Below are 13420 nucleotides of genomic sequence, written 5' to 3'. Positions count from 1 at the left end.
AAAGGTCAGATCTGCAAGTGACAAATCTCACTTCTGCCCTCTTTCCATTGGCCAGAACTTTCCATTGACCCACTATATTGTAAGGGAGACTGGAAAATATGCTCCTCCCATGGACTCGGAAAGAAAATGTATTGTCCCTGCCTCATCTGGATTCTCAGGTCACCTTCTGTCCTCCTCTGGCTGGTTTTGGGACCAGGATCTGAGCTCATCACTTAAGAGTGGTAATAGCTACAGTTGGTCATCCCTACCACTGTGATTCGCCCTCCAATATCTAAGAAACAGGCTGATGGCTCTTGTTTTCTTCATAATTAACCTCCAGGCTCCAATTTTCTTGCCAAACCGAGGACTAGAGAAAGGGCTTAAACTAAAGTCTAAGTTCACTTTTTGATCTTAATGCTCTTGGGTGTGGGGTGCCCAGTCATGAGCCCTTTATCCGTTGTGGGGCCTTTCGTGAACCCCAAGCAACACTGACTCATTGCTCTAAAGCTGCGTGGGCTGCCCCTTCCTCTGGCTCCTGCCAAATCTCTAAACACACTCACAAACACAAAAGAAAAAACCACCCTTTTCTGGAAAAGAACTTCAAACATGTAGCAACACCTTTGCGTATTTGCGAAGAAAAGGGTGTGGTCTCTTATCTGAAGCATTAACTGAGGAGAAGGTGCCACTTTCTTTTAAAAAAAAGAAAAAGGTCAGGGGAGGCAAGGACAATAGAATTGAATTCCATTCTCTTCCCAGAAGTGAGTGTGAAATTGGCCCCGGGTGATTAGGGGACTTTAGCACACGGATGTGGGGCCAGAGACTGGTAGACTTACATCCTGTGCTCAGGGTGACTCAGCCAACACTAGCCCTCAGAAAACTGGGACTTTCGAGGGCTCTGGCCTCAGAAAAGAAAGAGAGGAAGAACATTAGCCTGTCCGTCCTCTTCTAAATATTAGTAACTTTCAAAACCTTAATTATTTAGAAGAAAAGAGTGAGAGAAAGAAGGGAGAAAGGAGAGAAAGAGGGAGGGAGGGAGGACAAATTCCCTTTCCCTCCAAACTCAGCAGTGACATTTCTGGACCATGAAGGCAGCTACGGAGCTGTGTGCTTGTCTCTGTGTTGACCACCTTATAAAAACCATCAATGCTCAGCGCAGAGAGGGCTGATTGGGATTGTAACTTGATTATCTTTGCCCCAGCGACAGCTCTGGGTAAATTCGTATGCCACACCTTAGAGTTGTGCAGTCTACCCATTAGATCATCTCGGGGCTTTGAGTCCTCTGCTCCTCTCTCCTCCTGCCCATCACCCGCCTCATGACGAGGATTCTGTAGCCCATATGGGACGCAGAAGTGCCTTCTGAAATCACCCAAGGTAGATGCAGCTCTTAGCACTGACCATGTTTCATGGAGCTCAGTGAATGTTCCCTAAGAACGATGTACTTGACACTAACCTTCAGATGCTTCATAGAAAAGGGGCGGTGGTGGTCAGATATGTGGGGGGGATTCTACCTCCTGTGTCTACTCCCAGACAGGACCAGTGCACGTTGGCATGTCTGTGGCTCTGATAAGTCCTGCAGAGAAAGAACTGTGTTTACCATGTTTTAACGCATACGCCTCTGGCTTATTTTGTCATAGAACCTCCTTTCTCCCCTGCATGACATCTGTTCCTCCCATAGAACACTTTGGGGCACACCCCCATGATTCTTTGAAAATCAGTCCTTTATGTCCTGGTCATTCTCTGGTCACTGGGTTATTTTTGTATAAATCGGGTTTTCTTATACATGTGATGGGGGTAAGGATCCCAAGAATGACTTCCCAGGTCTTTCTGAAGACAGAGGAGAGTGCCTGCCACTCTCAGGGGTTCCTTTCCCAGGAACTGTTCATCTACCTTTAAAAAAAGGAAAACATAGAAGCCTTTATTTACACTACTCTAAGATTTGCCCAGCCCACGCCTTTCAGAATATTCCTTTTGAGGAAAGTTCTAGCTGTGACTGCAGGAGTGTCTGCTGGCATACAGTGGGGAGATTCACCAGGAAAGAGAGTATCTTGGAGTTAAATGTAAGATATAAGAAGGCCCCTGAGCCTTGAAGCTCATAGTCTAAACCCTCCAATTGCTCTCTTTCCCCCAGTTTAACAAGGATCAACAGAGTATTTCCAGGCCGGTCCAGGATTTGTTAACAGAGTGCCCACTTCTGCCTTCTCCCAGGGCAGCAAATGTTTGCCCACAAATATAGAGCTAGTGTGAAAACGCTGGCCAAGAGTATTAAGAAATAAAGCATTTTCACTGACCCAACATGATGGCACATTGATATCCAGAGAGAACCATTAACAAAAAGCTGTAGTCTTTCTTTAAAAAGGATCTCATTTGAACCAGCCAAGAAACCAAGGAGTCGGGGGCTAAGTGCTAGGGTCAGAATGATTGTGTTCCCCAAAAATTCATATGTTGAAATCCTAACCCCCAAAGGTGATGATGGTATTAGGAACTAAGTAATGTGTTGCCTTTACCCATTACATTGGAAAGAATGCACATACATACATGCCTAGACCTCTCCCAACTTTAACCCAATCACAGTTATTTAAAACATCGCTCCCTCATGGCAGTTCCTAGAAATACGGTCCTAGTTCTCTCCTCATGTTCGTCAGGTTGTTGCAAGAGTCATCTGTGTAAACTGTATTAATTTCCTATGGCTGCTGTAACAAATTACCGTACCCTTAGTGGCTTAAAACAGCACAGGTTCACTCTCTCAGTTCTGGAGGTCACAAGTCTAAAATCAAGGTGTTGGCAGGGCTGTGATCCTTCTGGAGGCTTCAGGGCACAATCTGTTTCCTTGCCTTTCCCAGTTTCTAGAAACTGCCTACAATCTTTGGCTCATGCCTCCATCACTCCAACCGCTGGTCCCATTGCCACATCTCCTTTTCCTGACTTTGACTTTCTTGCCTCCCTCTTATAAGGACCCTTGTAATTATATTGGTCATCTGGGCTCATCTTCATGTCCCAAGGTCTTTAACTTCATCACAAATGCAAAGTCCCTTTTACAACATAAGGTAACATAGTCACAGGTTCTGGGGACCGGGACATGTGGACACCTTTGTGGGGGCATTCTTCTGTCTACCACATGACCCATCTTTGATTTCCTCAACTGCCACTCACTTTTCAACCTTTTCCAAACAGGTTTCTGTCTCCACCTCCCATCCCAAATACCTCTCACAATGGTCCTTGGTGTCCTGAAAGCAACACATAGTATTTCCTGGCCTCTAAGCATCTTCTGCACAGTAAGCTAATCAGAATGAGACAAGGGGGTGCTGCTGTGAAGGACCATAGGGGTGAGAGCTGATGGCCTGTCCGCATGAGCATGTCCTGCTGTCACTCTAGAGGAGTGTCTAGTGTGGATGTGGCCAGCTACAGAAGAAAGTTCCACAACTCGCCTTGGTCTATAAATCATCCATAGGCTCCTCAGTGCCTGCACTTTATTAGGTTAAATGTATTTGGTCAGATACCTGCAGGTAAAGGTTTTCTTAAACAAACATTTTTATTTTCCTACCTATAAAAAAAAAAAAAAAAAAAAAAAAAAAAAGGCACAGATCCTAAGTGTGGATGAACTTTCACAAAGTAAAACATGCATGCACCCTTTGGCTCAAGAAACAGCTTTGCCCACTCACCTGAATGCCCCCTCGTGTCCCTTCCCTGCCACTAACCCTTCTCCTTCCACAGGTAATGCTGTCTCTGGGAGGCATAGGTGGTTTTTCATTTTTTTGTTTTAAATAGACTTTCTGTTTTAGAGAAGTTTTAGGTTCACAGCAAAATTGAGCAGCAAGTTCAGAGATTTCCACGTACCCCCTGGCCCCCCACAGTTCCCCTGCTATCAACACCCCTCCCCAGAGTGGTCCCTGTGTTACAAGCAATGAGCCTATATTGATACGTGATTGTTACCCAGAGGCCATAGGTTACATGAGGGTTCTCTCTTGGTGTTGCACATTCTGTGGGTTTGGACAAATGTATCGTGACATGTATCCAGCATTACGGTGTCACACAGAACAGTTTCACTGCCCTAAACATCCTCTGGGCTCACTGTTCATCCCTCCTTCCCGTCAAATCTCTGGCGACCACTGATCTTTTTACCATCCCCATAGTTTTGCCTTTTCCAGAAGGTCATATAGTTGGGAATATCCAGGATGTAGCCTTTGCAGACTGGCTTCCTACACGTAGCAATATGCATGTAAAGCTGTGTCTTTTTGTGGCTTCATAGCTCATTTCATTTTAGTGCTGAATGTATTCCCTTGTCTGGACATAGGCATAAGTGTTTGAGGGAGGAATTGGACTGAGTCTAGAGTAAGTTTTACTGCTGAAGAATCTTCTTTGTGTGGGCATAGTGTTAAGACTGACATATTGGTGGGCGGGTCTCCCCTCCCTCACGTGAGTGCAAAAGGGCCTGAAAGACCTCCAGTTAGTCCATTCTTTGCATTGAGCTTCTGCCTCCAGAATATCACTCTCAGAACATGAAGATGGAAGGCAGGGGGCTCGGCCACTGCCCTGCACGCATGTTGTGTTTTGATGTAAATGTCCCATGGAGGTCAAGTCCTGTTTACTGGAGACAGACTATATGACAAATAGATAGAAGAAAAGTAATGGCCCAAACCCAGCAGAGGTTTCCTTCTCAGTCGTGTAACAGTCTGTGGAGCAGGCAGCTCTTCTCTCTATGACCCAGGCCCCTTCTGTCTTGTGTTTCCACCACCCCAAGGACCTTATCATGATGTCTGTCTAGTTGGAGTAGCGCATGGCCTTTTGGACAAACCAAAAACATGAAACCAAATTCGTGCTCCCAGAATGAACATTTTAGTCAGCTGGTCATCCAGCCTGGTCCTGGTGAATGATGGGGTGATGGACCGAAAAGTTTTAATGAGCATTTGAAGAGACCCGAGTATGGGAGTCCCAGCCTAGGGAGCTTGGAAGTGGGTGCTGGCCTGGGGGCAGTATCAGGGTGACTCTGAGTTCCCTGGTATGGCCATAACAGGGTGCTGAGGTCCCCCAAAGGGTGCTGGAACTTTCACAACTCATGGCTTTCTTAGGACCCACCTGTGTGTCCTGAAGGAAGACAATGGCCCACAGCCCACTGACCACCGAGGCGTCTCTGCCTGGCCTCTTTGGGTGCCTGGCAGGAGACACAGTGAGAGCAATGACATTGTTCCGACGAGCAGGACCCTGACTCACATGCCGGCTGCCTGATGTCAGTTTTGCTGCTCACGCTAGACTTTGCTTCTCTATGTGAACTTCACTCCGGATGGCTGATTTCTTGGCCGTTCTTAGGATGGTCTTCGAGTGGGGGAAGGGAGTTGCAGTGAGAGAGCTAAGGTCTGGATCAAGCGGGCCAGTGAGCACTTCATCTTCCGAACACGGTGCCTTGGCAAGTGTGACTACCCTACAGCAGACCGTCTCAGCCCTTGTGGGACTTTCAGGGAAGCCCAGGCTGCTAGACTGGGTGCCATTGCCGAGAATTATGGTTCTGAGAAGATTTTGAAACCTTCAACAGGAATAATTTAAGCATGGCCCTCCTGCGTGGGAATTGGGGAGTTCTGAAACTGCCTTCCTCTCCACCCCCTCCTCCTCCTCAAAGGCTGAGGGCTGCCAAACTCATCTCCCACACACCTCACCAAAAAGTCCCTGGCTCCTCTCCCAGCCGCCTTGCGATTGACCTTCTGAGGTGCGAGGAGGAGGAAAGGAATCCACATTTCGGAGGAACCTTCCTTCCTCCTTTCTGAGAAGCAGTCCAGGCTGCCCACATCTGCCAGGCCATCTGCCCAGCTTCTCAGAGCCCAGGGCCCAGCACAGCCCATCCAGCCTGGTGATTTCTCAAGTCACCAGGGAGGCTGGGGTTGGGAGCCTGTATTAGTTTGCTGGGGCTGCTGTAACAAGTGACCACAAACTTGGGTGACTGAAAGCAACAGGAACTCATTCTCTCACAGAACCAGAGGCTTCAAGTCTGAAATCAAAGGTCATGCTGACTCTGAAGCTTCTAGAGAAGAATCTTTCCTGCTTCTTCCAGCTTCTCATGGCTGCCAGTCCTCCTCGGTTTGTGGCTCCATCACTCCAGTCTTCATATGGCCGTCTTCTCTCCGTGTCTCTTCTCATCAGATCACTCGTCATGTTGCATTAAAGACCTTCCCTACTCCGGGGTGGCCTCATCTTAACTAATTACATCTGCAACAGTCCTACTTCCAAACATGGTCACATTCTGAGGTCTCCGGTGAACATGAATTTGGGAGGGATACTATTTGACCCATCACAGAGCCCCACCATGCCCCTGCCCCCTGCCCGCAGAGCAGGCCCTCAGCCCGTGTCGGGTGCCCTGTCTGCTTTTCTCTCCAGGGCTGAGGTTCTCTAAAATAAAACGGTGCCCCCTCACTCCAGGAAGGCCTGGCCCAGCCAGTGGGAGATCAAAGAACACAAGTGTCCCCAGGACAGGCATTTACATGCCCAAGGGACACCCACACGGAATGGTTCCCGCTTTACAGAGATGCTTCAGGATGTCTTGGCTCCTGGCCAATCCCTCAGTGCTTCCTGAAGGGAAAGAGCCCCGCCAAGCTGTCCAACAGGCCATCCCAGACCAAGGAGTCCAGTCCAGACAGGCAAACTGACATCTGCTCCTTCAGCCCCAACCCCGAGACAGGTTTGGGATCCTCTCCACAGAGCTGCTCGGGAAGCTCTGCCCCACATCTTGCTGACTGATCGCTGATCAGCTTCTTCCTGGGGGAGCCAAGGTCCTCCCGCTTGGAAATCCGTGGAGCGGTGAGTTCCTGGGCCTCTTGTAACCTGGCTGAATATTTTCCAGGTTACCTAACCAAACTCCTGCAGAACCACACCGCCTATGCCTGTGATGGGGACCATTTGAATCTACAGTGCCCTCGGCATTCTACAATAAGTGTCCAATCGGCATTTTACGGGCAAGATTACCGAGCATGTGGTACCGAGCAGCCTGCCTCCCAGAGGGAAGACAGCTCCACCTGTGCGGCATCCACCACGTTGCAGGTATTGCCTTTCGTAGGTGTCTTAAGATGATAAAATGGTTCTCTCTCTCTTTCTCTCTCCATCTCTCTCTCTTTGTCTGTCTGTCAGAGGGTGCCAGAAAAATGTATACACATTTGAAGAAAGGAAAAAAACTGTACTAAAATTGTAATACTCAATATACCATACGTGCCAAAAAATGTATACAAGTGGACACTTTGGTCAACATTGCTCAAGCAGTAGTTCTCCGTAATCAGAAGTGTCTGGACACTGATGGTAACCACTTTGAGCACCTCTTGTAATTGCAGAAGTCAAACGTGACTTGTATTCATCTTTTGTTATTGGTATATATTGAATATTACAATTTTAATACAGTTTTCCTTTCTTAAAATGTGTATACATATTTTTGGCAATCTCTGTATACTTGTGATTACATAGTTCACTCATAGCCAATCCAATCTGTGAAAATCCCAATTTATACAAATCACCAGTATTGCAGGATTAGCTATTATTTGTTTTTCAAAAGGATTCTTTACCAAAGAAAGTCTAAACAGAATTCCTACTTGTTGGAGAGCTCCCTTACTGCACCTGCAGTACGAACGAATGCATTCACAGACAGACTCCTCGCTGAAGTAGAACCAAGTATAATTGCGTTAGCCTTCAACCTCCAGGCCCACAGCTCCCATCAGGGCCCCACGAGCGAGGGAAGGCTGTGGATTTTTTAGTTGACTCCACAGTGATCCCTGTGAGGCAGACAGCTGAGGTCACGCTCACCGTCTTTGAGAATGCACTCGACGAAGGGAAATACTGATCGTTGTCTTTTGTTTTTTGTGGTTTTGCTTCTCTGGCTGTAGACAATCATGTTGTTTTGGTTTGGAGCTACTTCGGGCAGCCTCTGCAGACTCGTCCTTCTATGGATAGTACCAGGGATTTGGGGGGGTGGGGTGGGGTGGGCTGAGTCATTCTTTTTGTGGTTGGCATTAGGGAAATATTTGGTAGAGGAGGAGGTCCAAACAAAAAATGCAGACATGATTTTAGATTACTCATGGCTTTCAGCTGCTCGAGCAAGTTCTACTTCATTATCCCTGTCCCCTCAACGTTTTTAACTAGTTGGCCAGCGTCACGGAGTCCCTGGGCCTTGGATTCTTTTAGTGCCTCCAAAGTCCCATATGAATCCATTGAAGTCAGGGTGGGTAGAGCAGGTGGCATATTAGATGTCAGTTTGACTGTCAGTCGTAGGAAATCTGGGTAAAGATAAATTTCCTAAGAGGACTAAGGAGAAATGGAATTAGCTGTAATGCTGTGTAGCTCTCCCTAAGGCCCAATGAGGAGAAGCAAAAATAGTATGATAATGTAAGGATTTCTCTACTTCTCTCACTGTTCATGGCTTTCATTCCAAGCATCATAGTATCTGGGCAGTGATGTGATTGGGAAAGATGCCAACTGAGGAGCCAAAATAATGTGTTTGAATGAAAGCCCTGGACATGGCTTCCGTACCCTGAGGAGAGACGGCATGCTGCCGCTACTTCCCTGCGTGCCTACCCTATTCCCATTCTTTCCCCTTAGGTGCCACTCCTGGAGCCATATCCCTCTTGGCTTGCCCCATTCTTCACCCAACTGCCCTGCCCACCCACCCCTGGTACCCTGGCTGTCTGCTGCCCTCTTAGGTGCATGACAAGAACGTTGGCCAGCGCCAACAGGGTGACAGTGCCTGTTCTGTCAAAGTATGAACTCCTGGCACCCTGGAGCTCCAAACCATGGCCACCACCCCCTCACCCTCCAACAGGGTGCCTGCCTCTGCCAGGCAGCCCTGAGGGAAGAGGGTGCTCCCATCACCAGGCCAGGTGAGCATTTGTGAACACAGTTCTGATGTTCCGAGGGTTTGTTTGCCAGAAACATCCCTGTGTATTGCTCTTTCGTCCAGAGATCAAGAGATCCTTTACTTTGTGTCTTTGGACCTGCATTTGGGAGCCGAGGCAAGGGGTTCCTCAGACCAAAGCTGCTTCAGGTGGGGAGAGAACAGGTTGACATAAGAACAGGTTGACGTCCACACAGGAGCACCTCAGCTGCTCCAACCCATGACTGAATGTCAACAGGAAGTCCCCTGTCTGCATTTCTCAGCTGTAACACAATTGAGAAACCGGCCAGCCCAAGTCCCATTCTGTAGTTGTAACGCATAGAGCCCTCCAAGGGCTGAGTCATTTCATGATGACCCTTGGTCATGACAATGTGCTCTGTCATTTGGGGGTCCTTGGAATCTCCCTGGGCATTTTTCCTGATTTTATGCCCAGGGAGATGGGGTATATTATGCTGGGTCCCTGAGGCGATGGGTGAGACCTGTAGGGTCAGCATCCTTCACAGAGATATTCTGTGAGCTACTATGAGAACATGGCCACTCAGACGTGTGCGTGAATCTGTGTTCTATTCAGTCCAACCGTAATAAGTGGGTTCTTGAGAACACTTTCATTGTCCTTTAGACCTTGTGTTTGTCATGGGCCAGACTGGTTCCATTGGGGAGCTGGGAACTAGAAGATCAGCAGTGAGGTGCTGGGGCTTTCTGTGACGGGTGTAAGGTCTCCATGAGCATCCACAGGACAGACTCATTCACAAAAGAGTGAGTTGTCTGGGAAAAAACATCAGGAAAAAGAGAGAGATTTGAAGGAAAGCCTTTAAGTCAAATGCTCGACAGAGAGCCTGAGTATTCAACTAAAAAAACTGCTCCATGGAGAAGTGGGTTCCATGCCCTTGAGGCTGGGAATCAGCTTTTTGGTTTTTATTTGTTGGCCTGTGTTTGCGTCTGGGTCTCCAAGGCCTCCCCACATGCTGAGATCTCCTGTGGCCTGTGTGGGGCTGTTTCTAAGGATGAAGGGCTATGACTCTGATACCTGGTCTCCACAGAGCTCTCTCAGCTTTAAAGCCAGGGGATCCTTCCCAGAAGGGGACTCCACACACTGATCTTGCTCATGTCCTCTGGAGCCTCCATGGTGCGGCACTTGTGACAAAACTATCAGTGTTGTTTCCAGTTGAGATGAATTGTAAGTGGGTTTTCTGATGGGGGTCTGGCACCTGCTGGATCATGTTTCTTCTTCAGGAAAAGACAGGGGACAGGGAACCAAGCTGATCACCCACGAGTGCGTGCTTTCCTCTCAGACACAGCTCATAGCAGCACAGAGGTTTTCTGGGTGAGCGCCAGGCCAGGCAGACAGGTGTCCCTCCTTCACAGAGCCCAGAGCAGCCCAGGTGTGGGGTCTCGCAGACACTGAGTGTGGTTTACAAGCCTGTCCCTTTTCTACCCCCTCATTTTAGAAGGTGTTGGACGAATGCCAGAACCAGCGGGCCTGCCACCTCCTGGTCAATAGCCGTGTATTTGGACCTGACCTTTGTCCAGGAAGCAGTAAATACCTCCTGGTCTCCTTTAAATGCCAACCTAGTAAGTAACTGCTGAGGGGGTCAGTGTGTTTGGGGTGTGGGTTCCCTACTTCATTCAAACCCCTGACAAAAGCTCTGCCAGTCGGTGTTCGTCCACCTTTGAAACACTTGTGAATAGGAGTGCCCCATCCTCCCCGTTTTTTTTAGTTTATGTGTATTTGAGTGTGTGTGAATGTGTGTGTGCTCACACACATATGTATTCTTGTGCATTCTTACAAATGCCTGAATTTTTAAAATCCTTCCTAACATGTAAAGCTCAGTTGTACTAATGCTAAAGCTATCGGGGTGGCCAGGAGACTGCAATCGCTTCTCATCAAAATGAGCGATCAGTTCTCCTTGTCAGGAAGTCATGTTACGAAGCCCACCCCCAGCTGACGGGCAGCTGGTTCTTCTCAGAGGGCCAATGGCACAGCTGCCTCCTGAGCCCATGGTTTCAGGTCTTTGTGACATGGCATCCTACTGTGCATTCAAACACACATTTGCACTCACTCACACATACACCCACACGTACATCCACTTGCACACACCTCACACTATCCCACACTCACAATGCACACACATAGACAGTCACATATACATAATATCACACCCTTACATCCTAATTATACACATGCGCTCTGTCACACATGTATTCACAATATACTCACGCCTACATACACACAATCACAAACACCCACACGCAGGTCTGAACTTTGCAGAACAGTCTACCCAGCTGCCCTCTGCTCAGGAATTTTCATCAACCCCTGTCCCCTTCAAAAGACTCAGAAAAATCACTTCTAGATCTCCCTGTTCTTAGTGGTCAGATCCCTCCCTCCCACTGTTGAATCTCAAAACTGACCACGCCCCTGGCCACGCCCTCGACTGTCCTTTGCTTTGCCTTTTCTTTCCCTCCCACGCTCCTTCTATCGTGAAAAAGATAACACTTTTTAAAGCAGCCCCTGCTCAAAATGTTAGCAGTTGGAAAAATGTAGGTGGTGGGAATGTGATCATTTATTGTGATACTCTCTCACATTTTCTATATGTTGGAAATTTTTCATGCTAAAAAGTCGGGAAGGACCAGCGTCTAAAAGAAATAAAAAGGCCCTTGAGAAATCGCCAGAACCTCGAATAAGTTAGTGCTGGACCACAAACTTCTTACCGCAGTGTACAGTTAGGTCTCCACTAATTTCATTGCAGCGAGCACGTATGAAGCACCTACTGTGCACAGGTGTGGGGCCAGGTGGGATATGAAGAGAACTCACATCTTGCAGAGGCTTTCTGGATGGCGGTTCTATTTTGGGCAGTTTCCAATGCTCCTTCACCTAGCAAGCATTGACTGAGATCTTCAGTTAGCCAGTTACTTCTCTTTGTTTAGGTTCTAGGCCAAATATCACCTTTCTCCAGAGAGACAGTCTCAGATCAAAAAAAAATCTAAAGAAGACACCATGCCCTGCCCCATGCCCTGCCGTCCCTCTTTACGACAGCATCCTGTTTTATTTTCTTTAGGGCAGCATTACCATGTGCATTTACCTTATGTCTTTGTGACATAAATATTATCACACACACACGCACACACACCAGAACGTAAGCATCATAAGGGTAGGCCCCTGTCGTTCACCATCATGACCCCTCATAGTTGGTACTCAGTCCATGTTGATAGAGCATTTGCTCCACGTTCACCTAGCAGAGGCCAGGTACTATGCTCGGCTCTGGGGAAACACAGGTGGCCCATCCTAAGTAGCCAGATCTTACAGTCTAGTTGGGGGCTTGATGCTCACTGTGGAATCACGCAAATATATGCATGAAGGGCTTCTGAGGTGGGGGGGGGGGTCCCGGCTTGGTATTTCACAAGTAGCTCAGAGGAGGAGTCCACAGGCAGGGGTTCAGGGAAGGCTTTCCCTGAACAGGCAAGTGATGATGGAGCTGAGAACTACAGGTGTGGGGGTTGGGGCACAGAAAAATCAGTCCTTCCAGAAACCTGTGGCCGGAGGGAGCCAGCAAGAGCACCGGCCAGAGTGCTGGAGCGGGACCCCAGGCCCTGACGGCCAGGGAAGGAGCTGGACGATCTTAGGACAGCATTTAAGCAGGGAGGGTGCTCACATGGGGTTGTATAGCCCCTTCTGGCTGCGCCATGTATAACAGATTACAAGGGCAAAGGCTGTGCCTTAGTCCATTCTAACTGCTATAGCAAAACACCATAAACTAGGTGGCTTATAATCAACAGAAATGTATTTTTCTCAGTTCTGGAGGCTTGGAAGTTCAAGATCAAGATGCAGATCCAGTGTCGGCCCACTCTCCATAGAGGGCTGTCTTTTCACTCTAACCACACGTGGCGGAAGGTCAAGGGCGCTTTCTCAGACCTCTTTTATGAGGGCAGTAATTCCACTCATGAGACTCCACCTTCACGACCTAAGCGTCTCCCAAAGGCGTCACCTCTTAATATCACTTTGGGCATTAAGATTTCAACATATGGTTTCAGGGGGACACAAACATACCTTGTGTAACCTGGACATTGGTGACCCGAGGCACTGCGGTTTGGGTGACAGCTTCTATTGCTACAACGCAATAGCGGTGGAAGTGAGCCTTTGCCTACACTCGCCTGCCTCTTTTTCTGCAGCCCTCTCACCTCCTGAGACTCTTCTTCATGTCCCAGTTCCAGCACCTGCATGACACTCTGTCCAAAGGCTCTATGGCTGCACCCAGGGGTGTGTAGAGACAGCTCTTGTTTTGTGCATCTCTTCCCAGCTCTGCCTGGATGCTTTGAAATCTGCCATGATGGGAATAGTTACACCAGGGAAATTGGCAGGTGCTACCAGTCAGGGCTTGTTCGTAGGTTTGTTTTTTGGAGAGCCGTTCTATCAGCAGTCTTCACTAGAACCTTCTTTTCCCTGAGAGTACATTGTGCTTTACCTCCTCCCTAAATCTCATCCCTTTAGAGAATTTTGCCTTCAGTGAGGTTTTGGATTTAGGCAGCTCTGGGTTCACAGTTCTGTCTGCGGTGTAGCAGTTGTGTGACCTTGGGCAGCGTATAAAA

The 13420-nt window shown here is 48.2% G+C and overlaps 1 protein-coding gene across 8 annotated transcripts in view; it reads left to right on the top strand.

Annotated features, from left to right (window-relative positions):
• EVA1C (eva-1 homolog C) overlaps positions 1-13420 on the top strand; it is an 87420-nt gene that overhangs the window by 23655 nt on the left and 50345 nt on the right. For 6 of the 8 annotated variants that reach the window (XM_074326064.1, XM_074326071.1, XM_074326086.1 and 3 more), the window contains exons 2-3: positions 6806-7002; positions 10285-10408. The exons of 1 other annotated variant lie outside the window; for it this stretch is intronic. In XM_074326064.1, the coding sequence (XP_074182165.1) occupies positions 6806-7002; positions 10285-10408 (321 nt within the window). The remainder of the gene's footprint in view (positions 1-6805; positions 7003-10284; positions 10409-13420) is intronic. One more of the 8 variants, XM_019730179.2, reaches the window with a different exon arrangement.

This window comes from Rhinolophus sinicus, linkage group LG01 (assembly GCF_036562045.2).
Source record: "Rhinolophus sinicus isolate RSC01 linkage group LG01, ASM3656204v1, whole genome shotgun sequence".
Taxonomy (NCBI): Eukaryota; Metazoa; Chordata; class Mammalia; order Chiroptera; family Rhinolophidae; genus Rhinolophus; species Rhinolophus sinicus.
Note: the sequence above shows the minus strand (reverse complement) of the source record. Positions and strands in the feature narration are given on the sequence as shown.